The sequence below is a fragment of the Marmota marmota genome, unplaced genomic scaffold (assembly GCF_001458135.2).
Source record: "Marmota marmota marmota unplaced genomic scaffold, marMar, whole genome shotgun sequence".
NCBI lineage: Eukaryota > Metazoa > Chordata > Mammalia > Rodentia > Sciuridae > Marmota > Marmota marmota.
The window spans coordinates 10,931,135-10,955,138 of record NW_026000185.1 but is presented as its reverse complement, the minus strand read 5'-3'; the positions used below and the strand labels follow the sequence as shown (position 1 = coordinate 10,955,138).

The 24,004-nt window shown below is 39.2% G+C and overlaps 1 protein-coding gene across 1 annotated transcript in view; it reads right to left on the bottom strand.

Moving 5' to 3' along the window:
- Rrn3 (RRN3 homolog, RNA polymerase I transcription factor) overlaps nt 1–24,004 on the bottom strand; it is a 31,658-nt gene continuing 7,654 nt past the window's right edge. Inside the window, exons 4-17 of the mRNA XM_015491080.2 lie at nt 22,938–23,027; nt 22,717–22,846; nt 21,770–21,829; nt 21,244–21,307; nt 20,163–20,232; nt 16,694–16,792; nt 13,412–13,504; nt 12,362–12,503; nt 10,824–10,954; nt 8,946–9,076; nt 7,496–7,680; nt 4,540–4,648; nt 1,728–1,880; nt 1–697 (exon numbers count right to left, since the gene is read on the bottom strand). Coding sequence (XP_015346566.1) covers nt 598–697; nt 1,728–1,880; nt 4,540–4,648; nt 7,496–7,680; nt 8,946–9,076; nt 10,824–10,954; nt 12,362–12,503; nt 13,412–13,504; nt 16,694–16,792; nt 20,163–20,232; nt 21,244–21,307; nt 21,770–21,829; nt 22,717–22,846; nt 22,938–23,027 — 1,557 coding nt within the window. The 3' untranslated portion in view covers nt 1–597. The remainder of the gene's footprint in view (nt 698–1,727; nt 1,881–4,539; nt 4,649–7,495; nt 7,681–8,945; nt 9,077–10,823; nt 10,955–12,361; nt 12,504–13,411; nt 13,505–16,693; nt 16,793–20,162; nt 20,233–21,243; nt 21,308–21,769; nt 21,830–22,716; nt 22,847–22,937; nt 23,028–24,004) is intronic.

Below are 24,004 nucleotides of genomic sequence, written 5' to 3'. Positions count from 1 at the left end.
TCCCCAGTATGACAAAAATAAATAATTAATTTTACAAAGGGAGATAGGTACATTAAAGCAGTCTTTAATGGAAATAAATGTGCTGCATTTATTTTTATTTACTTTTTACTTGTTAAATACCTATGTTCTTGTCTGGCATTAATTGACCAGCTCCCCCTAATGGTTACTGGAGGACGTACTCCAGATTAGCACTGTCAGCCCACATTCACCAAGGTCCACACAATTAATATAAACCTCTGGCATCATTTCAAAACACGGCAACTGCAAATTCTTACTCACTGGTAATAGCTAATGAGTGGTAAAGATTTAAATCAGTTCAGCTAATTTTCATTAACTACTTCTCAAAGTTAGTGTATGGAAGTATCTGGTCAAGAAACCAACTCTCTTTACAGAAGAACATAACCTGGGCCTGGAACTTTTATAAAGGCAGAATGAAAACAAATGTAGTGTTTGTAAAGTGTAAACTGCTGTTTACGATATGTCAAGAGCTTTGTAATGTTTTGAACAACCAATAAAAAATAAATAAATAAATAAACTGCTGTTTACCATGTGACTATGACCATAACCACAAAGGAAATTCCCAGAAAGAGTGCTGTATCATACACTCACCTTTCTAATGGGTTTCTTAAGCTCCTGTAGCTCCTCAGCACTAATGTCTTCCCATATCTGATAAATAGGATCAATGAATTTCTTTGATCTGTTAATAAGGATCACACACCAAAGTCCAGTTAAATACTTTAGCAAAAGTCAAAAGATGTTCAGCCATTTTCTCACAAGATCTAGTCCCCAAAACCAAGAAGTAAAGATTATAGCTCAAATAATATTAAACTTCATCCTTACATAAGGAATTTTATACCTCTTATTTCTTATATTTCAAGTGAAATTGTTTCTAAACCATACGGACAATTTTTTTAAATAATTACCTACTTTTTAGTTTTAGGTGGATGTAATATTTTGATTTTACTTTTACATGGTGCTGAGGATAGAACCCAGTGCCCCACACATGCTAGGTGAGCACTCTGGCACTTGAGCCACAACCCCAGCCCTGGAAAATTATGTTTTAGTAACTCTAAATGAAAACAAAACTATAATATTCTGAAATTCTTTTTTAGATTCCTATAGTAACCTGAAAACCAAGTAGGAAAACCAACTAATCTGATTGCAGTCAACCAAGACTTGGGGGGCCAAACAATTCCAGATGGTCATGCTGCTAGTTAGGACTATTTAATAAGCAAAAGTCTTGCTTCCTTATCCAAACGCAAAGTGAAGGCTGGCTGGGATTTCCAGGACAGCCCATCTAGACACACCACTTGGCTTCTGTCCTGAGCAGCAGTATGAGCTGTGGTCTCTAGAGGAAGGAAGTAGTCAGCAGAAGAGATGAACCAGGAAAAGGCAGCCCCTCCCTTCCTGGCATCTCATCCAGGAAGGGATCCCCAGTCCCTTAACCATTTTTTAAAAAAATACAAACAAAAAGCCCCTGGGCTCTGTCTACATCTGGGCCCCTACCAAGGTGAAGAGCTACAGACACTGGGAAGCCTGTGAAACCCTCCAACACTCCAGGCATTCTCTACTTTGGGCCTGTGAACATGTGTAAAGCGACCCTGAAGCCTAACACCCAAATCGGGCCATCTAATGACAAAGCAACCCTAAATCCCACCCTTGGGAAAAGCAAACATCTCTAACATTTAAATTCACCACTGCCAGTGTCTCTGTCTGAGAGAACTTACCTCTTAAGCACACAAGGATCGAAGGGGAAGAAGGTATCGAGTGGGTTTGTGCAGGTCTGCACTGAGTCCCCTCCAGCTGTGCTTCTAATAATTGGTAGCATCTGGCGATTGTTCCTCTCAATGATAGTGTAGCAGAAAACTAGCTGGTATTTACTGTGAACAACAAAACCAGAGACCACTGACATGCTAGAATTACTCTTGCATGGATGTGACGAGTGTGACCATTAAAATGACCAGAGCAAGATGCAGAACAGAACAAGTATAATAAAATAATAATAATAATAATAATAATACTTTCAGAATACAGCTCTCAGGCCTATTATTGACACATATGCTAAGGAAGAGACTATAGTAAACATCACTTAGAATGATTAGTTGGGCTTAGATTAACAGGTAGTACTAGGTTTGGCAAGCAAACAGTTCATATAATTAGTTTACACAATTAGTTACATTAGATGAATGTCTTTATTTCTATTATTTTGAAAGAACTGAAGCTGGGCCTGGTAGCACAGAACTAAGAGGATTTGTGGGTGAAGGGGTGCACATCTGTAATCCCCAGTCACATGGGAGGCTGAGGCAGGAGGATCACCAAGTTCAAGGCTGGTCTGAGCAATTCAGGTAGACCTATGGCAACAAAGTGACATTCTACCTCAAATTTTAAAATAAAAAGTACTGAGCATAGCTCAGAGGTCAAGTGTCCCTAGGTTCAATCCCCAGTACCAAAAGGCAAAAAAAATCAGGGGGTTGTTGAAGAGGGATTCCAGTACATTGAGGAAGAGTAGTTGGCAATGGAAAGTCAGAGCTGGCTTGACTGAAAGAGGGATGGCCATGGGATTGAGTCATGGTCTCAGAAACTGGTAAGAGGGGCACAGGCACAGTGAAGACAGACAGAACCACCTGGTAACAGAAAAACAACAAGCCCATACGCTGTCAGTTTTTCTGGAAGTTATCTCTAAGTGACTTAGCATCCGTGCCATTCCTCCAGGGCGGGCTTAGCTCACTGTGGCCATTCTACTCCCACCTTGTCGCCCGCAGCGCTCACTCAGATAACCCCAGGTTCCCGGGCGCCACTGCGACTTTAAGCAGCACACTCCTATTTCTATTCCATCAGCCACGGATAACCTTCCACTCCCTACTTGGTGACTTCTGTCCCTCCTGGACCCAGCCACCACATTTTGGGGTGTGTGACAAGAACTATGAGCACATACACCAGGACACACATGCAACAATGTTCCTATGTCACTCCCAATACTGAAAAACTAACAAATCTCAACAAAAACTTGATAAAAAAGCAATCACCAGAACAGCAGCTCAAATCTCTTGACAGCTGTGGACCAGTGCAGACTCCCAGACACGGCCTGTATTTCAACCCCTGCTCTCAGGCTCACGTTCACTTGCCCCTGACCCTTGCTGCATGTGCCAACCCCAAACCCAGAGCTTCTGACCAGCTGCACCATCAGCTGCAGCCCTCTACCCCCACCTCAAGAACATTCCAGAGGCTGCTGCCTCTGCTTTACTTCCTCAGTCCACACCCTTCCAGCTGCTTCCTGGCTTCGGCAATGTGCAGAAACCTTTCAATGCTATTACTAATTGGGTTTTTTATTCCTTTTCTAAACCTTCACTATGTTTGTGTGTGTGTGTGTGGTGCTGGGGATGGAACACTCTGTCATCAGCCACACTCCAGTCCCACTACCACTTTGCCATCTCAGGGGAGAGAAGAGACCTTGAACGAGGCTGAGGAATGACAAGAGAAGAGTCCTCACTGTTGAAGACTTTCAGCTTCCACCCTGCCTGAATACCCCCACTAGATGCCAAAAGTCTGAATCACTTCCTCCCAGAAGCAGAGTCACTTAGTGAGTGGACAGAGGAGACAGGCTTCCTACATATTACTTTCTTTCTTTCTTTTTGGTCCTGGGGATGAAACCAGGGCTTTACACACGTTAGGTAAGCACTCTGCCACTGAGCCCCACAGCTTGCACTGACATCCCAGCTCCACAATCTAGATACATGACTTCAGGCAAGAAATTTACCCCATGCCCCCATCTCTCCAGTTACAAATGGGGGCTGGTGAGACACTCACAGGGCGTTATGGGAGGACTAAATGAGTCCTATGTAAAGTGCGTGGACCTTTGTCTGGCACACAGTCAGAGATGCCAGAGTGACTAGGCCTGAGATGAGATAGCAGGTGCTTTTCTCACACAGTCGCCTCCTTTTTATGGACACTTACCTTGTGTTCAGTTTATTTTTATTACTATTCCAGCTGTCACTCTACCAGACATCTTTGGTTTGTACCTCTCTGTCTACTGGTTTCATTAATTACTTCAAAATGCCTATGATGTTAGGTGCAGTGGCGCACACCTGTAATCCCAGTGGCTCAGGAGGCTGAGGCAGGAGATCACGAGTTCAAAGCCAGCATCAGCAACAGTGAGGTGCTAAGCAACTCAGTGAGACCCTGTCTCTAAATAAAATACAAAATAGGACTGGGGATGTGGCTCAGTGGCTGACTGCCCCTGAGTGCAATCCCCAATACAAAAAAAAAAAAAAAAAAGGCCTATGTTTCTGTGGAGTTTATCTCTGAATAAAAAGTAGTAGCAACTACCAATGGCACCAAAATAGAAAAACAATAGCTACAATGCAATATTTCCTGCAAGAGCTGGGTTGTTGTTTTTGCAATGTTTTATTGTTACTAATTCTGAGAAATATAATGGAATTTACAATACTAATATGAACATAAATTTGGTTCTCACACCTTGTGTCAATCTCATAAATTTATTGTTAAATAATTTCATAAAAGAGAGTGTAATTAACTTACTTTGTAATGGCTGCAAAAAAGTTAACCACTGATGGCAGGCAAATCTTCAGAGGGTTTAGCTGACTCATTACTATACGTTCAAAATTGAGACTTTGAAGATACCTCAAACCTTTGATTTAAAAAAAAAGAAATTTAAGATACAAATATAACAGAAAATCTGAACTTTAACAGCTCAAATCATCACACATGCTCAGTGGTAGAGCATGTGCTTCGCATGAACAAGGCCCTGGGTTCAATCTGCAGACCTCAAGAAAAAACAATCTCAACAAGTTAGTTATTTGCAGAAATAAAGGTAGACAGCCTCACAATGTGTGGCTCAGAAGAACACACCAGATTGATAGCATCCATTCGTGCCTGAGGCCGCTTTTCTGAACAGGAGTTTTAAGCACCTGCTCCTAGTGGGCTGAGATAACAGGGCAATCTGGACTTACCATATTTGTAAGCTCAGCATGTGCTGAGTTCATAGGGAGGGAAAAGACCTTGGGATCTGACTGCAGTTATAATCATGTTGGGCAACAAAACAGCAACCTCGTTTTCAATTGCATGTCTTAAATTATCAGTGAAGGTGAACAACATTTTCAGTATGCATTAGTTGTTGGTATTTCTTTTGACTTGGAATTAGTATAATTATAGGTGGTGGCACATGCCTGCAGTCCCAGCCACTCAGGAGGCAGAGGTGAGAGTACCACGTAGCAAGACCCTCATCTCAAGAAAAACAAAAAACCTTTCTGCTTAGTAAAATTCAGACTCCACATGTAGCATTTAAGAAGCAAGCAGACCAACTAGTGTTTACATATATTTTCTTAGGAGTTGATTATGGTTCAGATCTGGAATGTCCCACAAAGGCTCATGTGTTGAAGGCAGCAATGTTCTGATGTGGGGGGTTTTAGGAAATGACTGGATCACAAGGGCTCTAATCTCATCACTGGATTAATCCACTGGTGGATTCATAATCTGTACAGACTACTGGGAGGTGGTAGAAATTTTGAATGGTAGGGCCTAATTGGTAGAAGTAGGTCATTGGGGACATGCCCTGGAAGGGAATGTATTGTCCCTAGTTTCTCTATGCTCCTCGGCTACCATGAAGTAAGCTGCTTTCTTCCACCATGCCTTCCACCATGATGTTCTACCTCCTCAACCCCAAGCAATGGAACCAGCCAACCTTGAACTGAAACCTCTGAAACTACGACCTAAAATAAATCTTTCCTTGTTTAGGTTGTTTTTCTCAGGTATTTTCTCAGCACTGAAAAGCTGACTAAGAGCCTTCCCTCACCTTTTGGTGGTACTAGGAATTGAACCCAGAGGAACTCTACCACTGAGCTCAATCTCTTTCATACTTTGAGATGGCATCTCACCAAGTTGTCCAGACTAACCTCAAACCTGTGAGCCTCCTGTCTCAGCATCTTGAGTAACTGGGATTACAGACATGTACAACCATGCCCAATTTTTTGTTCTGTTTTGGTTTGTTCCCACCCCTTCAAATCAAGATTCCTGGCATTTATTTATACAAAGAAAACCAAATTTTGATTACCTTGTAATAAACCCCTATTGAATCTGGGGTGCTTTATCACTGAGCTATAACCCCAGTCATTATTTTTTACTTTGAGAGAGTCTAAGTTGCTGAGGCAACTTAATCCAGTGACAAGATGGTGATCCAGTCATTTCCTAAAAGCCCCACATCAGAACATTGCTGCCTTCAACACATGAGCCTTTGTGGGACATTCCAAATCTGAACCATAATCAACTCCTAAAAAAATACATGTAAACACTATATATTTTGCAATCCTCTTGCCTCGGTCCTTAACAGAATTTTTTCAACATATATTTTGGTTAAAAAAAAAAAAAATTAGAAGCCAAGCATGGTGGTGCATGCCTGTAATCCCAGCAGCTTAGGGGCTGAGGCACGAGGATCAAGAGTTCAAAGCCAGCCTCAGCAAAAGTGAGGCACTAAGCAACTGGGTGAGACCCTGTCTCCAAATAAAATACAAAATACGACTGGGGATGTGGCTCAGTCAAGTGCCCGAGTTCACTCTCCAGTACCAAAAAAAAAAAAATTACATATATATAACATCATGGCTTTTAAGAAACATTTCCTCTCAAATCAAGATTCCTGGCAAAGAAAAAAAAATTATACAAATTTATACAAAAAAAAATGTATACAAAGAAAACCAAATTTTGATTACCTTGTAATAAACCCTAACTTTCTACTAGTTCACAACTAATTTTAACCCCTACATCCTTTTAAAAACAGGCAGGGTCTAAGTAGACATATGACAAACATAACAACATTCAAGTTTCAGCCGAGTGGTGATTCCCACCCAAGGAGACTATGCCCAGAGGACATGTGCAGTGTCCAGAGGTAGTTTTAACTGTCACCCTGGGGGTGTGCAGGGAGTTGTTACTGACCCCAGCAGGTGGAGGTAAGGGGTGCTGCTACACAATACACAGGACAACCCCCGCAATGAAGGATTATGCCAAGACTGAGAAGCCCTGGTTTAAAGAAAATAGCTCCAAAACTATTTAACTTTTTCATGAAAATAAACAAAACAGCCTAAACTGATTTACTGCCAATGATGCATACTCGCAAGCCACACCCTTTACTGGGTTGTTATGAGGACAAGGAAAGGGGGTGTCAGAAGTTTTGTGCAGGGCACTGGCCCATCCCAAGCAGCCCCAATTGTGAAGATGACTTCCCATTTCACTGTCTTCGAGGCAGGAATCTCAACCTCAAGTCCATTAACAGAAAAAAGGAGACTGAAGGGATTCTAGGGTCCGAGCAACTTGAAATTATTTGTAACAATGTGAGTGCACATGCAGTTTTCCTAACCCATAGTTTTTACCAACATCTCCAAAAAGCAAAGTATCATTATTCTAAAGAGTGATTAAGTAATTAAGTAATCAAAATTTGGTTTTCTAAGAAAATCCAGTCTGAGACCATCGATCCCACATCACTGACCTTCCTTCAGGTTTCCACTTAAAAGCTGCTTGTGTCTAAAAACAAAAGTGTAGAACACAGCTTGGCAGGCTGAATAAAATGGTCCATGGAGAGCAACGTCACAAAAGGCCTTTGTTCCTGAATCCTGGTTATTTAGGTATATGTGCAGCCAGTTAACCAAAAGGTCCAGGCACGACTTTACAGTACTGGAGAGAAGAAAAGTTCAAGTCAACTTTACTTATTTCAGAAGAAAACTAGACTGACAAAAACCACACAACAGCCATTCATCACAAACCATGAAAACGTCACAAACTCCTGTACATTACCTCCCACAGGCCAGGGACATAGGTCAGTGGTAGAGCACTTGCCTGGCATGATAAAATCCCCAGTTCTATCCCCAGGACCAGGGGAAACAGACCACCATGTGCAGAGAGAAGCAGAAGATAAAGGACAGGGGAAGGTAACACTCCAATCACAAGGCAGAGCAGCAGCCGCCTTCGAGGAGAAACAGGGCCCTAAGGTGATATAGCCAAAGAATTGGCTCAAGCACCAACATCTCAGAGGAAGACAATCTGGTGCCCATGGGATTCTGATTAAGTCCTAAGATCAACAATTTAAGCCAGATTGCTCTTAATTTGTTGGGGAAAGATTTTTAGCAGCATCCTTGCCTAAGGATGTTTTCATGGATTATTTGAAAAAACTGGCCTCCTAGTTAGGTATTTGTATAACCTTTCCTCCCCGCCCCACCCAACTGCCTTGCTCAGCACATGCTCAGTTACATCCCCAGCGCTTCCTATTGCCTTTCTAAAGGGTTTTTCTTCAGCTTCAACAGATACAATCTGAGTTGAAGTGCAAATGAAAAATGACAAAAAACCAGTGTTGTGGTGCACTCCTGTAATTCTAGCAGCTCAGGAGGCTGAGGTAGGAGGATCCCAAGTTCAAAGCCAGCCTCAACAGCTGACTGAGGCCCTAAGCAACTTAGTAAGACCCTGTCTCAGAACAAAAAATGAAAGGGTCGGGGATGTGGCTCAGTGCCCCTAGGTTCAATCCCCGGTACTAAAAAAAAAAAAAAAAAAAAAAAAAAAAAAAAAAANTCTCTCTCTCTCTCTCTCCCTCCACTCTCTCTTTAAAAAAAAAAAAAAAAAAAAGACAAACCTACAAGAGTGAAAATAGTATATGGCACTATGCTACCCATGAAGACAAATGGATTTCCACGTTCCAACGCAACCACACACAAAACCGATAACAAAAGCCTTGCAATATGGGGTTGCCATCTAAAACAGGAGACACTTTACTCTGAAATTTGCCTTTTGAAAACATAAACATCTTGAACAGAATGGGGAAAACAGATTTTATTCATTTTAAATATAGACCCCCCAAAAAAGAGACCTTTTTTTTTTGCCTCAAGACAATGCTATAATCTTTTTTAAAACATGGTATTAAAAAGTACATGGAAAATTAGGTTACTTACATAAGAGGAATAAATTTAGCTCTTGCCAAAAAGCTCCCAATATAATTTCCAGCAGCTTGCCTGATGATGGCAGGATTATTTGGATCCTGCAATTTTTTCCAAAGATGTTCCAAAAATGCTTCTGCAAATCCCTATAAAAAGAAAAGGTGTTGACCTTATCTTTTTTAAATGCTTAATATACTTTGGTTATCAGAATCCTCAGATTTTTACTTCACCAATGTGGGAAGAAAGTTCTGGTATCTCAGTTGTACTGCTAAATAATAAATAAAATGATCATGGTTCCTAAGTTTTAAGCTAATGCTATTTAACACAGCTTAAAAAGCACCCTGGTATTATTGATCTAATGGATCCCTCACCTAGCTAAGCATCAAAATCAACACTGAAGTGTCTGATGTGCTGGTTGCACCATGCCTATCAACCCAGCTACCTGGGAGGCTGAGGCAGGAAAAATCACTTGAACCCAGGTAATTAGGGCCAGGCCAAACAGCCTCTTGAGTAAGAAAGAAAAAGGGATCTACTCTGAGTGTATATATGCAGTAGGTTTGAGACAGGGTTTTGGAATCTGCACACTGTGAAAACTCTTCAAGTGAATCTAAAATGCTCAGCCAGACCTGGAAACCAGTGATAATCCACACTCCCTGGGATTCCCCATGGGAATTCCTCCTGAGCGTGCAAAGTACCCTTCCCGTCTCTCTGCCCACATTGACTTAATCATACACAGAAGTAAGGATTCAAGTACAGCTGGTGTTTGATTAATCATGCTAATTTTGGAAAAAAAAGACTGACTAGTGCTGGGACTATAGCTCAGTGGCAGAGTGCTTGCCATGCACGTGTGAGGCACTGGGTTCAACCCTCAACACCACATAAAATAAACAACAACAACAAAAAGACTGACTAAGCTTCTTAACAAAGGGCACAACCTCCAACTTCTCCAACTTCTCCCAAATAGCAAATAGCTCTTTTCTAAAGTTAGCAACACTCGGATTTGGGTGGATTTGGACAGACTGTTTTTAAAGTCTTACATATTTTACACTCTTGTAAGCAACTACAAGAGTCTCCTGCATTTCCTTTGTCCTCCCAATAAGAAAGCCAAAAAAATTCTGGATTAAAAAATTCTGGTTGGCTGATTGGAACCAGGTGTGGTAGTGTATGCCTATAATCCCAGCAACTGGGGAGGCTGAGGCAGGAGAATCAAAAGTGCAAGACTAGTCTAGGCAACTTAGTAAGACCCTGTCTCAAAATAAAAAAATATAAAAGCTGGAGATACAGCTATTAGAACATATTATGTAGCTATATGGGCAATACATGTAGCTATGAGAGCAGTATTACTGCACCCCTGGAGTCAATCCCCAGCACCCCTCCGCCCACACATAAACAAAATTGGCTGGATCTAGGTAGGTAGGACTCAATCCTAAGAGGGAATAAAGAAAATAGTTATTCAATATCCCATATGAGATTTTAATAAAACGGACTGAACTGAAGGGAAGGGCACCACCTAGTGATCAAGCTAAGGATGACAGCTTCAGGATGACAGCAGCCAATTCCCTTTTCTTTCCAGATATTGAAAGGGGAATGCAATTTTATTTAAAAGTACTAGTAAGGGCTGGGGCTGTAGCTCAGTGGTAGAGCTCTTGCTTTGCATGTGTGAGGCACTGGGTTCAATCCTCAGCACCACATAAAAATAAATAAAGATATTGTGTCCATCTACAACTAAAAAATATTAAAAAATAATAAATAAATAAATAATAAATAAATAAATAAAAGTACTACTAAACTGCACTCAAGGAAAAGAAATCCCTCATGGTCTTTCTGTATGCAATTTTAAAGGGAAAAATTGTGGGCAAGAATAAAATAATGTTAGTGACTTTTTTCACTCACCAATTTGAAGCTACAGAGGTAAAACATGAAAAACTGTACATGGCAGGAAGCATGAGTAGGCAGGAGGAGTTTGTCAAAGATAGTTACGAGATCGCGATATAAATCCTTTGTTTTGTTGTTATCAATCTTACCTGCAAAGAAAATTTGGCATTTCAGTTTCATGAATAAAAACTATTTTCAAGCTACCAGTTTCATTTGTCAAATTAAAAGGGAAGGGAGGCGGGTTGTGGCTCAACAGTAGAGCACTCGCCTAGCATGTGAGGCCCTGGGTTCAATTCTCAGTACCACATAAAAATTAATAAAAAATAAAGGTACTGAGTCCAACTACAATTTTAAAAAATAAATATATTTTTTTAAAGATACCAATAAGAAATATAGCATTGTATCCAGGCATGGTGGGGCAAAGCTGTAATCCCAGCAGTCCTGGAGGCTGAGGCAGGAGGATCATGAGTTCAAACTAGCCTCAGCAAAAGCGAGGCCCTAAGCAACTCAGTAAGACCCTATCTCTAAATAAAATACAAAACTGGGGATATGGCTCAGTGGTCGAGTGCCTGTGAGTTCAATACCCAGTACCAAAAAGTAACAGCAATAAACTAGTAGCAGAGTTAAGTAGATTCAAATCTGATTACGCAGTTAAGTAAGCTTATTCTTTTTTTTTTTTTTTTTTTTTTTTTGGTGCTGGGGATTGAACCCAGGGCCTTGGGCTTGAGAGACAAGCACTCTTCCAACTGAGCTATACCCCCAGCACCTTAAGTAAGCTTATTCTTAAATGTTAGCAAAACGCAGGGACAAAAATTGTTCTTCATTGGCAAAATCTCCAGGCTGTTTCATGAGGGCAAGCAGCACGAGATTTGTTCAGTACAGTCCCAAAACCTGACACAATGGTACCAAGCAAAGACCCTCTAAACTCAGAATGTAATGTAAGCACCACACTGTGATAGCTACTACACCATTCTCACACATCTTGAGCAACTTGAGTGCTGTCTGACCTCTGACTAAAATTGACCAAATTCCATATATCATCTTTTAACACATTAGTAAAAAGACCACAGCCTCCAAAGATAAATATAAGTTTTTTGTTTAAATATTTTTTTAGTTGTAATTGGACACAATACATTTATTTTATTTATTTTTATGTGGTGCTAAGGATCGAACGCAGCAACTCACACATGCTAGGCAAGCACTCTACCGCAGAGCCACAACCCCAGCCCAAATGTAATGTTTTTTAATAAATATTTTTAGTTGCAAATAGACCATTATTTTATTTACTTATATGTAGTGCTGACAATTGAACCAGCACCTCATATATGCTAGGCAAGCGCTGTACTACTGAGCTATAGCTGCAGCCCTATAACTAAGTCTTAATACCAGTCCCGCCATTTTCAAGCCATGTTATATTCATTAGCAAGTAAGCTGATCTCTCTAAAACCTTCCTATCTGATAGCCTGAGAGATTTTTCTTATTACTACAGAAAATGTATAGAAAACACCCAGCACAGAGCCAGGTACATTAGCTATGGAAATTATCACAGTGGTTACCGTCCACATAGCAGACATCCTTGATGTAGGACAACAGCAAGGACAGCAGGATGTCCAAGCGTTCAGCCACAGGATGGACCATCTGGTCAAGCTGCTCTGGATGATCAGCCTTGGTCTGAGGTTGAGTTTCTTCATCTTCATCCTTAGAAGTAAAAATTGACATTAAAAAATTAAGGTTTTACTTAGAAAACCTTCACAGCGACTATTTCCTGTGAGAGAAAATGCAGACACCTTCCCAGGCATGGGCTCTCAGTCAGCGATGCAAGTCAAAAAACAGAAGCCCAGATCCAGAGCAGCAGCTGCTGATTATATCCCATTTATTTATTTAGGTGTTGGGATGGAACCCAAGGCCTCAGGAACAACCACAAAGAACTGGCCATGCAAACATCCGACTCCCCCAGCTCATACTTCTGGTGCTAATATCTGGGTCCGCTTTCCCAAATCAGGGTATCCACCTCATGCTGGTAGGCATGTTGTCTACCAAACTAACAGCTGCTTCCCTTCTTCAGCAGAAAAGTAGCCCAAGACAATGTCTGAGGACCAATACTTGATTGACTGATAGGCGGTCGGAAAGGGTCAGATCCTGGTGTCAAGCTGGGACCAAACTCCAGGAGCAATTCCTCTTCAGAGCAATTGGCAGGATGAGCTGCAGACACTTCCCGGGAGAGCCTGGCCTCAAGGAGCACCATCCTCACCCTGTCCTGCTCCCTGACACTTCCCAAGAGGACCTGAACCCACCTCAACACCACCCCAGACTCCTGCTCTTCTATTTATTACTCCCTCACAGTGTGTGGTTCACAGTAACACAATGAAAAAAATTTTATGGATGGATGTGAAACCTATTTCACCAAATCCAAATTCAAATCCTTGGAAACAAACCAATTACCCCAGGCAGTAAACACATGGTAACAAACTACTCACTGAAGGAACTGTTTTCAGTTTTGCTAAATTATGTTAACCCTTGAAAAAGTGAGACACTACTAGTTGTCTCTTCCCACATTCTGAAACAGTGAACTTCCCATGTCCGTTCTCATTAACAGAAATGCTGACCATATTAAACAATCCTTCTGTGGAATCTGTGGCACCACCAGTTTGAGCTGCTATTTCCTCAGCATCTTCGATATCCTGCCGGGATGCATTCACCTACATTATAACACAAAAGACAAAAAATGAAAGCATTCAAAATACATCTGAGGGCTGAAGTTCCTATGCTACATATACTTTAGAAGTATCTGTATGATAAATTGTTAAAACACAATAATGGGGCTGGGGTTGTGGCTCAGTGGTAGAATGCTTGCCTAGCATATGCGAGGCTCTGGGTTCGATCCTCAGCACCACATAAAAATAAATAAATAAAAGTATTGTGTCCAGCTACAACTGAAAATATTTTTAAAAAACCCACAGTTATGGTACAGATCCATGAACTGATCTGGATTGTGAAGGAATTTAAGTGTCATACTCTAATATTATGCCAATACTAAATATTATAATCCAAGCTTCTTTCACTACATACTTGAATGAAATCAACATGAACTGCAATGTGACACATGCACTCAATCAGCCTCATCAAAATCAACATACGCATCTCTTTCTATGCTCTGGACACTCACATATTCTTTCAGAACCATGTCGTCAATCACCTGAGCAAAAAAGGATAAGCTGCAAGCTCAAGTGAATGATTACTCTTCACACCTCACACATCCTGTTCAGCATACTACCCAAATCATGCCTTTTCAATTATCTTTGCCTGATACCTATAGACAACCTTCGGAATGTTCCTTCAGAATACACTAGAAAAAGACAACAGATTCCAAATGCAGCTGAACAGTAAGGTAACCCCAAGGAAATGCTGCCAGCATGCACAACTGCCAGCTCTTGCAAGACCTACTTTGGTTTTGTTTTTCTACTATTTCTATTGGTACAATACAGTTATACATAATGATGGATTTGCTGTTAAATATTCACACATGCACAGTGTTAACAACGTAATTTGACTAACATCACTTCCCAACATTTCTCCCCTCCCTCTCATCCTTGTACCCTTTAGTCCCTTTCCTCTACTGATCTCCCTTTAATTTTCATGAAATCTAACCCCACTTTTCTTTTCCTTCTTCCCATCTAGCTTCTGTATAAGAGAAAATATACCACCCTTGTCCTTCTGAATAACTTACTTTGCTTGACAAAATAATGTTCTCAAGTTCCATCCATTTTGCTGCAAATGACATAATTTATTTTGTCTTTATGGCTGAATAAAACTTCACTATATACACCACATTTTCATTATCTATTCATCCACTGATGGACACCCAGGCTGGTTCCATGATTTGGCTACTGTGAATTGTGCTACTATAAACATGGTATGCAGGGGGCTGAGGATGTGGTTCAAGCGGTAGCGCGCTCGTCTGGCATGCGTGCGGCCCGGGTTCGATCCTCAGCACCACATACAAACAAAGATGTTGTGTCCGCCGAAAAGCTAAAAAATAAATATTAAAAAAATTCTCTCTCTCTCTCTCTCTCCCTCCACTCTCTCTTTAAAAAAAAAAAAAAAAAAACATGGTATGCATGTATCACTGCAGTGAGATGATTTTAATTCTTCAGGATACATACTGAGGAGTGGTAGAGCTGGGTCATATGCTGGTTCCAGGCCTAGTCTTTTGAGGAAGCTCCATACTGATCTCCATAATGGTTGTACTAATTTATAGTACCATCAATAGTGCAAAAGCGTTTCTTTTTCTCTACATCCTCTCCAGCATTTATTATTTATTATTATTAATTGGGTAATTTGATTTTTTGATGTTGAGTTCTATAATTTATATATTCTAGACAGTAATTCTCAGTCAGAAAGGAGCAACCAAAAATTTTCTCCAATTCTGTAACTTCTCTTCACATTCCTAATTGCTCCCTTTGTTGTGCAGAAGCTTAATTTGATGCTATCCATTTGTTAACATTTATTCACACTATTTCCTGAGCTATAGGGCTCCTACTGAGAAGTTGTTGCCTATGTAACAGGCTGGAGCGATGACCCTATATTTCTTCTAGCATAGTTTCTGGTCTAATTCCTAGGTCCTCAATCCATTTTTTTTTTTTTTTTTTAGCTGTTAGTGGACCTTTATTTTATTTATTTATATGCAGTACTAAGAATCAAACCCAGTGCCTCACACATGCTAGGCAAGTACTCTACCTCTGAGCCATAATCCCAACCCCCTCAATCCTTTTGAGTTAGGGTTAGGTTTTGTGCAGAGAGAGAGAGATGGGGGTCTAGTCTCATTCTTCTACATGTGGATAAACAGTTTTCCCAGCACCATTTATTTAAAAAGCTCTTTTCTCCAATATACGTATTTGGCAACTTTGTCAAGGATCAGGTGACTACAAATGGCTGGATCTGTCTGTCTTCTATTCTATACCACTGAAGACTCACTTTGTTCTGTCTCACCAAGGCAGCTGTCTTCCCCCCACTCACAGAGGTTTCTCACAGCCTTGCTTCCGAACCACCCACTTTCTCCTGGAACGGTCCTCACTCTTCAGTGATGAGGCCCTCCAAAAGGCAGCAAAGACCTCCTGTTATCACAAATCAAGCACTTGCTTTGCTCAGTCTTCTTCAAAGGTCAGCATTATCATGGTGCCAACTGGACCCTTCCTTCTTCCAGATACCCCAGGTATCCATTCCCCTGCTTCTATGGCCTTCCTCTCCTGGCCCTAACTGCATCACCCCACAGGTTGTCCACCAGCACCCCGACACTCAGCTCCACCTGTCCAAAAGGGAACATAGATCCTCCAACTTCCTCCTCGTGATGTTTCTTTCTGCTACTAATGGTAACACCAAGATTCTGTCCTCTGAAGGATTTCCTTCCCATACCCTCTGCTTTCCCACTTCCAACTCGGTCTCAAGGACCAGTTCACCTTTCCTCCACAATACCACTAGAATCCACCACCCCCTTTCACATTTTCTGCCTCTTATTACAGGTCTCCTCACAGTACTTTTACTTGTTTAGCATTGCAATTTGCCTTTTTTTAAAAAAACTTCAAATGAAAAAAAAAAAAAAACCCCATTTCAACATTACTTCCTCAGGAAGGCCCTGCTGGGTGCCACCCCTCCATATCAGGTACTCCAGCTCCTAACATGTGTGCTTCTTCTGATGTACTTTTCCCTTTGAGTGACTGTGTAAATGCCTTTCCCCCATCACTGTCCAGAACTCCCAGCACAGAGTTCACATATGTTAAGAGCAAAGCAGCAAAGGATGGTGAAATTTGTAGATTCTTTTCCACTGCTGCCAACAAACAAAATATATCCAATACAAGAAATCAAGAAAAAGTAGATTATTCAACACTTACATCCAACTTAAGCAGTTTTTCAATAATAAGCTCCAGAATTTCATGTCTCAAGGTTGGAAAATACACACTTATCCTTAGTAAATTATGAACATAACACTCCTAAAAGCATAAAACAAAAAATACACATTTCAACAGAATGTTTATTATATAAGCAAAACATAAATTATATCTTTATATGTTTAAACACAAATAAAATTATCTAACAATACAAAAATTTTACTGTTTCTATATATTACATTCAGCATAATTTAATCACTCCAATTATTCCAACTAAACTGAATCTATAATTTTACATACTTTCACAGTGTTTTAAAAAGCTATCCTTTTTATAATGCATCTCATGTAATTTATACATTTATTGTACACACAGGGCAGGTGTGGTGGCACACACCTGTGAACCCAGCTACTTAGGAGATTGAGGCAGGAAGATTACAAGTTCAAGGTCAGACTGAGCAATTTAGTGAGACCTTGTCTCAAACTAACAAATAAAAAGGGCTGGGGATGTAGCTCAGTGGTAAAGCACCCTGAGTTCAAACCCAACTATACTGTGAAAAATAAAGTGTAAAACAGTTTTAATATACTCAGAGCTGTGTGATCATCACCATGTTCAATTTTGAAACATCACCCTAAACAGAAACCCCATGTCCTAGAAGTCCATCCTTAAGCAGCTACTTTCTATTAATTTGTGTATTCTAGATATTTCATATAAATGGACTCATGTGGTCATCTGTAATGTTTTTAAGGTTCACTCATATTATAGCCTGTACTTATTTGCTGAATATTTTGTTGTACAGATCTAACCTGTTTTCTGAGTCTGTAAATATTAAAGTTGTTTCTACTTTTAGACTGTTGTGAATATAATGTTGCTATGAACATTCACATATAAGTTTAGTTTTGGTAGACTTATTTTCATTTATCTTGGGTACACAGTGGAAACAATGAAGCCATATAGTAATTCTACATTTAACCTTCTGAAGAAATTACCAAGACTGTTTTCCACAGGACTGCACCATTTCAGTTTTCTAGCAATGGAGTTCCAGGTTCTACCTATCCTTAACGTCGCTTGTTCCTGTGGTGGTCTTATCATGGCCATGCTAGTAGGCGTGAAGCAGTGCTGATCTACATTTCCCTGAGATGAGCTTCTTTTCACTATGTTGTAAGTTGGGTTTTGTTTGTTTGTTTGTTTTTAATAGATAAAAATCCTTTATCAGATACCTGATTTGCAAATATTTTCTCCCATTATCTGGAGTGTTTTCTTATTTCCTTGAAAGCATCCTATGAAGCAAACCATTTAATTCTGAAGTCTAATTGATGAATCTTTTCTTTGATGCTCATGCTTCAGACATCACATCCAGAAACTATTGCCTGATTCAATGCCATGAAAACTTATACATGTATGTTTTCTTCTAAGGCCTTTCTGACTAGGTTTTGGTTTTCTTGCTTTGTTTGTTTTTTTATAAAACTAGAGACTGAACTCAGGGATGCTCTACCACTGAGTTATCTCCCCAGGCCTTTTTATTTTGATAGGGTCACCCTGGGTTGCTAAAGCTGACCTCGAACTTGGGATCCTCCTACCTCACTCAGATTCCAGAGTAGCTGGGATTAGAGGCCTGCACCACCCACCCAACTTTCAAGAGTTTTACAGTTTTGTTATTTTTAGGCTCTTATCCATTTTCAGATTTTTTATATGCTGATATCCATACACTTCATTCTTTTGCTTACGAATATCCAAGTACATTAGCTCTAGTAGGTTTTTAATGGATTCCTTAAAATCCACAAAAAGGTTATATTTAAGTTTTACTTCTTCCCTTTTTTTCCTTCCCTTTTTTTTGGGGGGGGGGGCAATTCTGGGGATTGAACATAGAGGTGGCCTATCACTGAGCTATACATCCATCCCTTTTTTAATTATTATTTTTTTTGTAGTTGTAGATAGACAACATGCCTTTATTTTCTTTCTTTTTTTTCTTTTAATGTGGTGCTAAGGATCGAACCCAATGAATCACACATGCTAGACAAGTGCTCTGCCACTGAGTTACAGCCCCAGCCCACACACCCAATCCTTTTTGTATTTTAAGAATGGGTTAAGTTGCACAGGCTGGCCTCAAACCTGTGATCCTCCTGCCTCAGTCTTCCAAGTAGCTATCTTCCAGTAATTCTTGTCTATGTACAGGCTGAGCCACCGTCTTATGTCCTGCTTTCCATCTGGATTCTTTGCAATTCTTTTCTTGCCTAAATGCCCTGGTTAGATAGATGGCAAGAATAGGTACCCTGTGGTGTACATGTATATAGTCACAGCTTCTCAGAAAGTTGAGGTAGCAGGATGGCTTGTGTCTGGGTAACATAATGAGACACCACTGCGAAACAGAAACAAAAGCAGATATCCTTGTTCTGTTCCTCATGTTAGGGAAAACTGGTCTCGCACCATTGAGTCTGATGATAACCTGTGGGTTTTTCATAGATGACCTTTATCAGATTAAGAAAATTCATTTCTGCTTTTGACCTGAAAGGGTTAGAGTGTTTGTCAAATACTTTTTCTGCATCTGCTGAGGGGACCATCTGATTTCCATTGTTTTATTTTTTTTTAACATTTTTTGGAAGTAGTTAGAAACAATACCTTTATTTTATTTATTTTTTAATGTGGTGCTGAGGATGGAACACAGGGCCTCGAATGTGCTAGATGAGCACTCTATGCTGAGCCACCATCCCAGCCCCTCTATTCTTTATTCTACTGATACAGTGTATGTTAATTTATTAAATCAGCCTCATTTGCTTATGGTACATAAATTGTCTTAAGTTGCTAAAATCAGTCTGCTAGTATTTTTTGAGAATTTTTGCATCTATTTTCACAAACAATATGATAGTTTACAATGTTTCACTTGAAGCACACTATCACAAATATTAACAAAAGTTATTAACTACTTATTTAACATGTTAATACTTTAGGGAAAACTCTATGCTTAAAAGGTAACCACTGTCATTTATCAAAACCTACACCAATATATAAATATTGAACAGGGCTGGGTGGGAATAGAGCTCAATAGTAAGCCACTCGCCTAGCATGTGCAAGACCCTCAGCCCCATCCTCAGCACTGCAGGAGGAAAAAAGAAAGTTGCACAAATACTTAGGCAGAAATTTTGGGGGTGGGGGGGTTACTGGGAATCAAATTCAGAGATGCTTTACCATTGAGCCACATCCCCACCCCTTTTTGTTTTTTGAGACAGAGTCTCAGCCAAGCAAGGTGGCGCACACCTGTAATCCCAGCAGCTTGAGAGGCTGGGACAGGAGGATCACGTTCAAAGCCAGCATCAGCAATTTAGTGAGGCCCTAAGCAACTCAGCAANCCCCCCCGCCCAAAAAAAAAAAGAGAAAAGAAAAGGAATTACCTTTAGAAAGCAATTTTTAAGAAAAAGACACAACACCACATAAAACAATCTTTCCATTATTTCTGCCATGAAAAAAATCTCTTACCAATGTTCTCTCTGATTTTCTAACAAATGGAAATTTTTCCACCAGTATTGGCATAAGAAACCATGGTGTCCTATTAAAAAAAAAAAAATTAATCAATCCATGTTAACTAAATTTTCTAGAAAGGAACATTTTTCTTCTAAAAGCAAATATGGATAGATCACAAGGGAAAAAAGAACCCCTATACCTCAAACAATTCAAAGTTAAAATGAATGCATAGTTTCAGAGAAAATCTAAATTAACTTAGGGAAAAATAAGCTTTACTAACTTTAACATCGATAGCAAATCAAAGGGAAAGCTTTTCCTCTACAAGTTTTAACAGAGCTTCAGTTTAAAAATCAAAATATTCCACATGATATTTTTATATATTTATACACATATATCTATGTCTACCTATTTTATATATATATATACATATATATATATAAAATATATATATACACATATATATATAAAATATATATATACACATATATATATATAAAATATATATATACACATATATATATATATAAAATATATATATACACACACACACACACTTCAAAAAGGGAAAATAAATCATCAACTTGCATATAAGTTAAACAATGAACCTACAGAGGAAACTAGAAGTCCACCCCTCCAAAAGAAACCCACAAACCTGCAAAGCTTTTCTTAGAACTGCAATTTTTATTCATAATGGCATGACACAAATACAGAGGTTTCTCATTGAAAATATTTGGATAGCACATCAGTTGAAGATAAAAGCAAAATTCCAACCACTATACAAAAACTGGGGGAGAATCTGCATAGAAGTTTTTTAAATAATTAGATAATGAATAGAAAAAAGAAAAATCATTTTTTGTAAAAATGTGATTTCATCAACAAAATACAAAACCACACCATACCATTTGAGTTTTGGTGCGAATTTGCATTTTATAATTTCCTACTAATTGATTATAATTTTCTTTCTTTCTCTTTACAGCACTGGGGATTGGCCCAAGGGCCTTGCACATGCTAGGCAAGCACCCTGTTATTGAGCTACGTCTCTGGTCTAACCATAATTTCTTAAGTATTAAACACTACTATTGAAAAATATACTCACGATGGGACATATCTTGCTATTATTTGCAAGGCTCTGTGACATGTGTCAAAATTTGCAGGAAGATCTAAAAGGAGAAAAAGTCAAGAGCATGAACATCAACACAATACTTAAAACTAGGAAGATGAAAGCACTTGCTAAGCAAAACTGAAGATCTTTTTTTAAAATTATTTATTTATTTATTTTTATGTGGTACTGAGGATTGAACCCAGTGCCTCATGCCTGCGAGGTAAGCACTCAACCACTGAGCTACAACCCAGCCCCCAAACTAAAGATCTTATGAGATAAATTGTTTCAAGATTTTTCTCTACAACTCACTATCAATGAAGATTAAGTAGACTGTATCAGCAATAAATTTATGCCAACCAATTACATAGTAATGCTAAATGTATTAAATGTATCAAAAAGATTCTACCAAAGGTTATCATTTGTTGCCATCTACTTAATAGAACAGGTGCAAGTATATTCTATCACTAAGGATATATTCTCTAAGAAGGCATTTTTTGCTTTAATCCTTTTTTATACTTACTATCATCTTCATCATCAGAATCTGAAACATCTATGTCACCTTCCTTAATGATCACTCGGGCTTTTAAAACAACAACAAAAAAAAATATGTCACAGACTTAGACAATAATCAGCTATACCAAAAAAAAGCTGTTTCTCTACAGTCCAAACTAAGTACAATGATTACATTTACAACCAAAAGAAAAAAAAAAAAAAAGGTAAAGCAACTTGACAGTTTTGTTTTGTTTTTGCAGTACTGGAAATTGAACCCAGGAGCACTCTACCAATAACCTATATCCCCAGACCTTTTTTTATCTTGAGACAGGGTCTCATTAAGTTGCCTAGGATGGCCTCAAACTGATGATCCTCCTGCCTCAGCCTCCAAAATCATTGGGTTTACAGGTATGTGCCACCTCACCCAGCTTAATCATTTTTTAATACCTTTATTTATTTATTTTTATGTGGTATTGAGGATCGAACCCAGGGCCTTGCATGTGCTAGGCGAGCAATCTACCGCTGAGCCACAACCCTAGCCCTGGATCATTTTTAAACAGCTACAAATTCCTAATCGAGTTCTAAGACTGTCAGTGATTCACTAAAGCAAATTTCAATTCAACAAAACCATAGCTCAACATGAATCTAGAGGCCTCCAAGGGAACAAATGATCAGAATGCTAACTTGCACCCTGGAATCTTCCATGGTGAAAATATGTCAGTATGAAAAGAGAAGAAAATATTTTTATTAAGAGGGTTTTTATTTTTCTAACCCACACGTACACACAAACATGTGTGCACACACTGCCTGCTTACTGCCTATAGGTGATATCCTATACTACCTCAGAACTGTCAGCAAGGCAGCCATCAGCAGATGTAACCCCTTGACCTTGGGCCAGAACTGTGGGCCAAAATAGAAAAAGAGAGGAAAGAAAGAAGGGAAGAAGGGAGAGAGAAGAAAAGAGTAACCACTTACGGGGTACAAAATGAGAAGCAATCATGCTGAGACATGGTCTGAGGAAGACTGTCTGTGCTGAAACAAGGTGACCAAGAAAAGCCAAATACTCCTCCACCACCGTCTGACTTCTATTCAACCAAGGCAATCTCTGGTGTTGGGTGAAGATAATGAAAACAGTTCACTGGTACTTACTATTTTCAAAGTAGTGAATCAATAAGTAAAATAAATGGTAAACTTACCAAAAGAATGTTGATAAGCTGCTCGAAGTCTTTTGTCAAGTACATGATAGAGGAGCGGAATTCCAGCAGCCAGTTAATAATCTGGTCATCCTTTAATGAAACAAAGAAAAGTATTTTCAAAATCACAAATCTTCTAAGTAACAGAAAATGTATCTACTTTGTATTGGTCAGTTGTTGATAACATTTCAATTAGGGACTGAAGAGCTGAGAATGGTGGTGCATGCCTGTACTGCCAGCGACTCAGAAGGCTGAGACAGGAGGATTGCATGTTCAAGGCTAGCATGGGCAACTCAGTGAGACCCTATCTCAAATTTAAAAAGGCTGGGGGTGTAGCTCAGGCCCTAGTATGCACAGGAACTGGATTTAATTCCAATACAGTAAAATATTAAAAAAATAATATTTAAACTAGGTGAAAAAAAGTCAACAAATTTGCAATTAAGCCAAAATTTGAGTATCAAAACAGATAAAAAAAATCACAATAAACTTTACTGTTTTAAAAAAAGGTATTAGAGGGCTGGGGCTCGGTCTCAGCAGTAGCACACTTGCCTGGCATGTGTGAGGCACTGGGTTCAATTCTCAGCAACACATATAAATAAATAAAGGTCTATCAACAACTAAAAAAAATATTTAAAAAAAGAGAAAAGGTAGTAGAGTAACTCTAAAATACAGGAGAACTAAATTTAATACTTCACCTTGAACATTGTTTGCCCTTTACCAGTGAAAGCACTTCAAATGCTGACATCTGGGACTTTTTTAAATTGTGGAATTTTATCAGATTTAAATGCTAAAAGACCACAAAGGACCAATATCTACCTCTATTCCTCTATCTAAGCTGACTGTAAAGTATGTGGATAGTAGGGATGAGCTGATTTACTAGAGTCATCAAATAATAACTTTTTCTAAATCCATTAGGCTGGCTTTAAAAATGCACTGGAACGTGTTTGTACAAATAAAGGTTCCATTCCACTTTGCCAATAAAACATTTTTCAGATAATAAAATTACTGTCCAAAATAATTTTTAGCAACAAGAAAACTACTTAAAAAAAAAAAAAAAAAAAAAAAACACC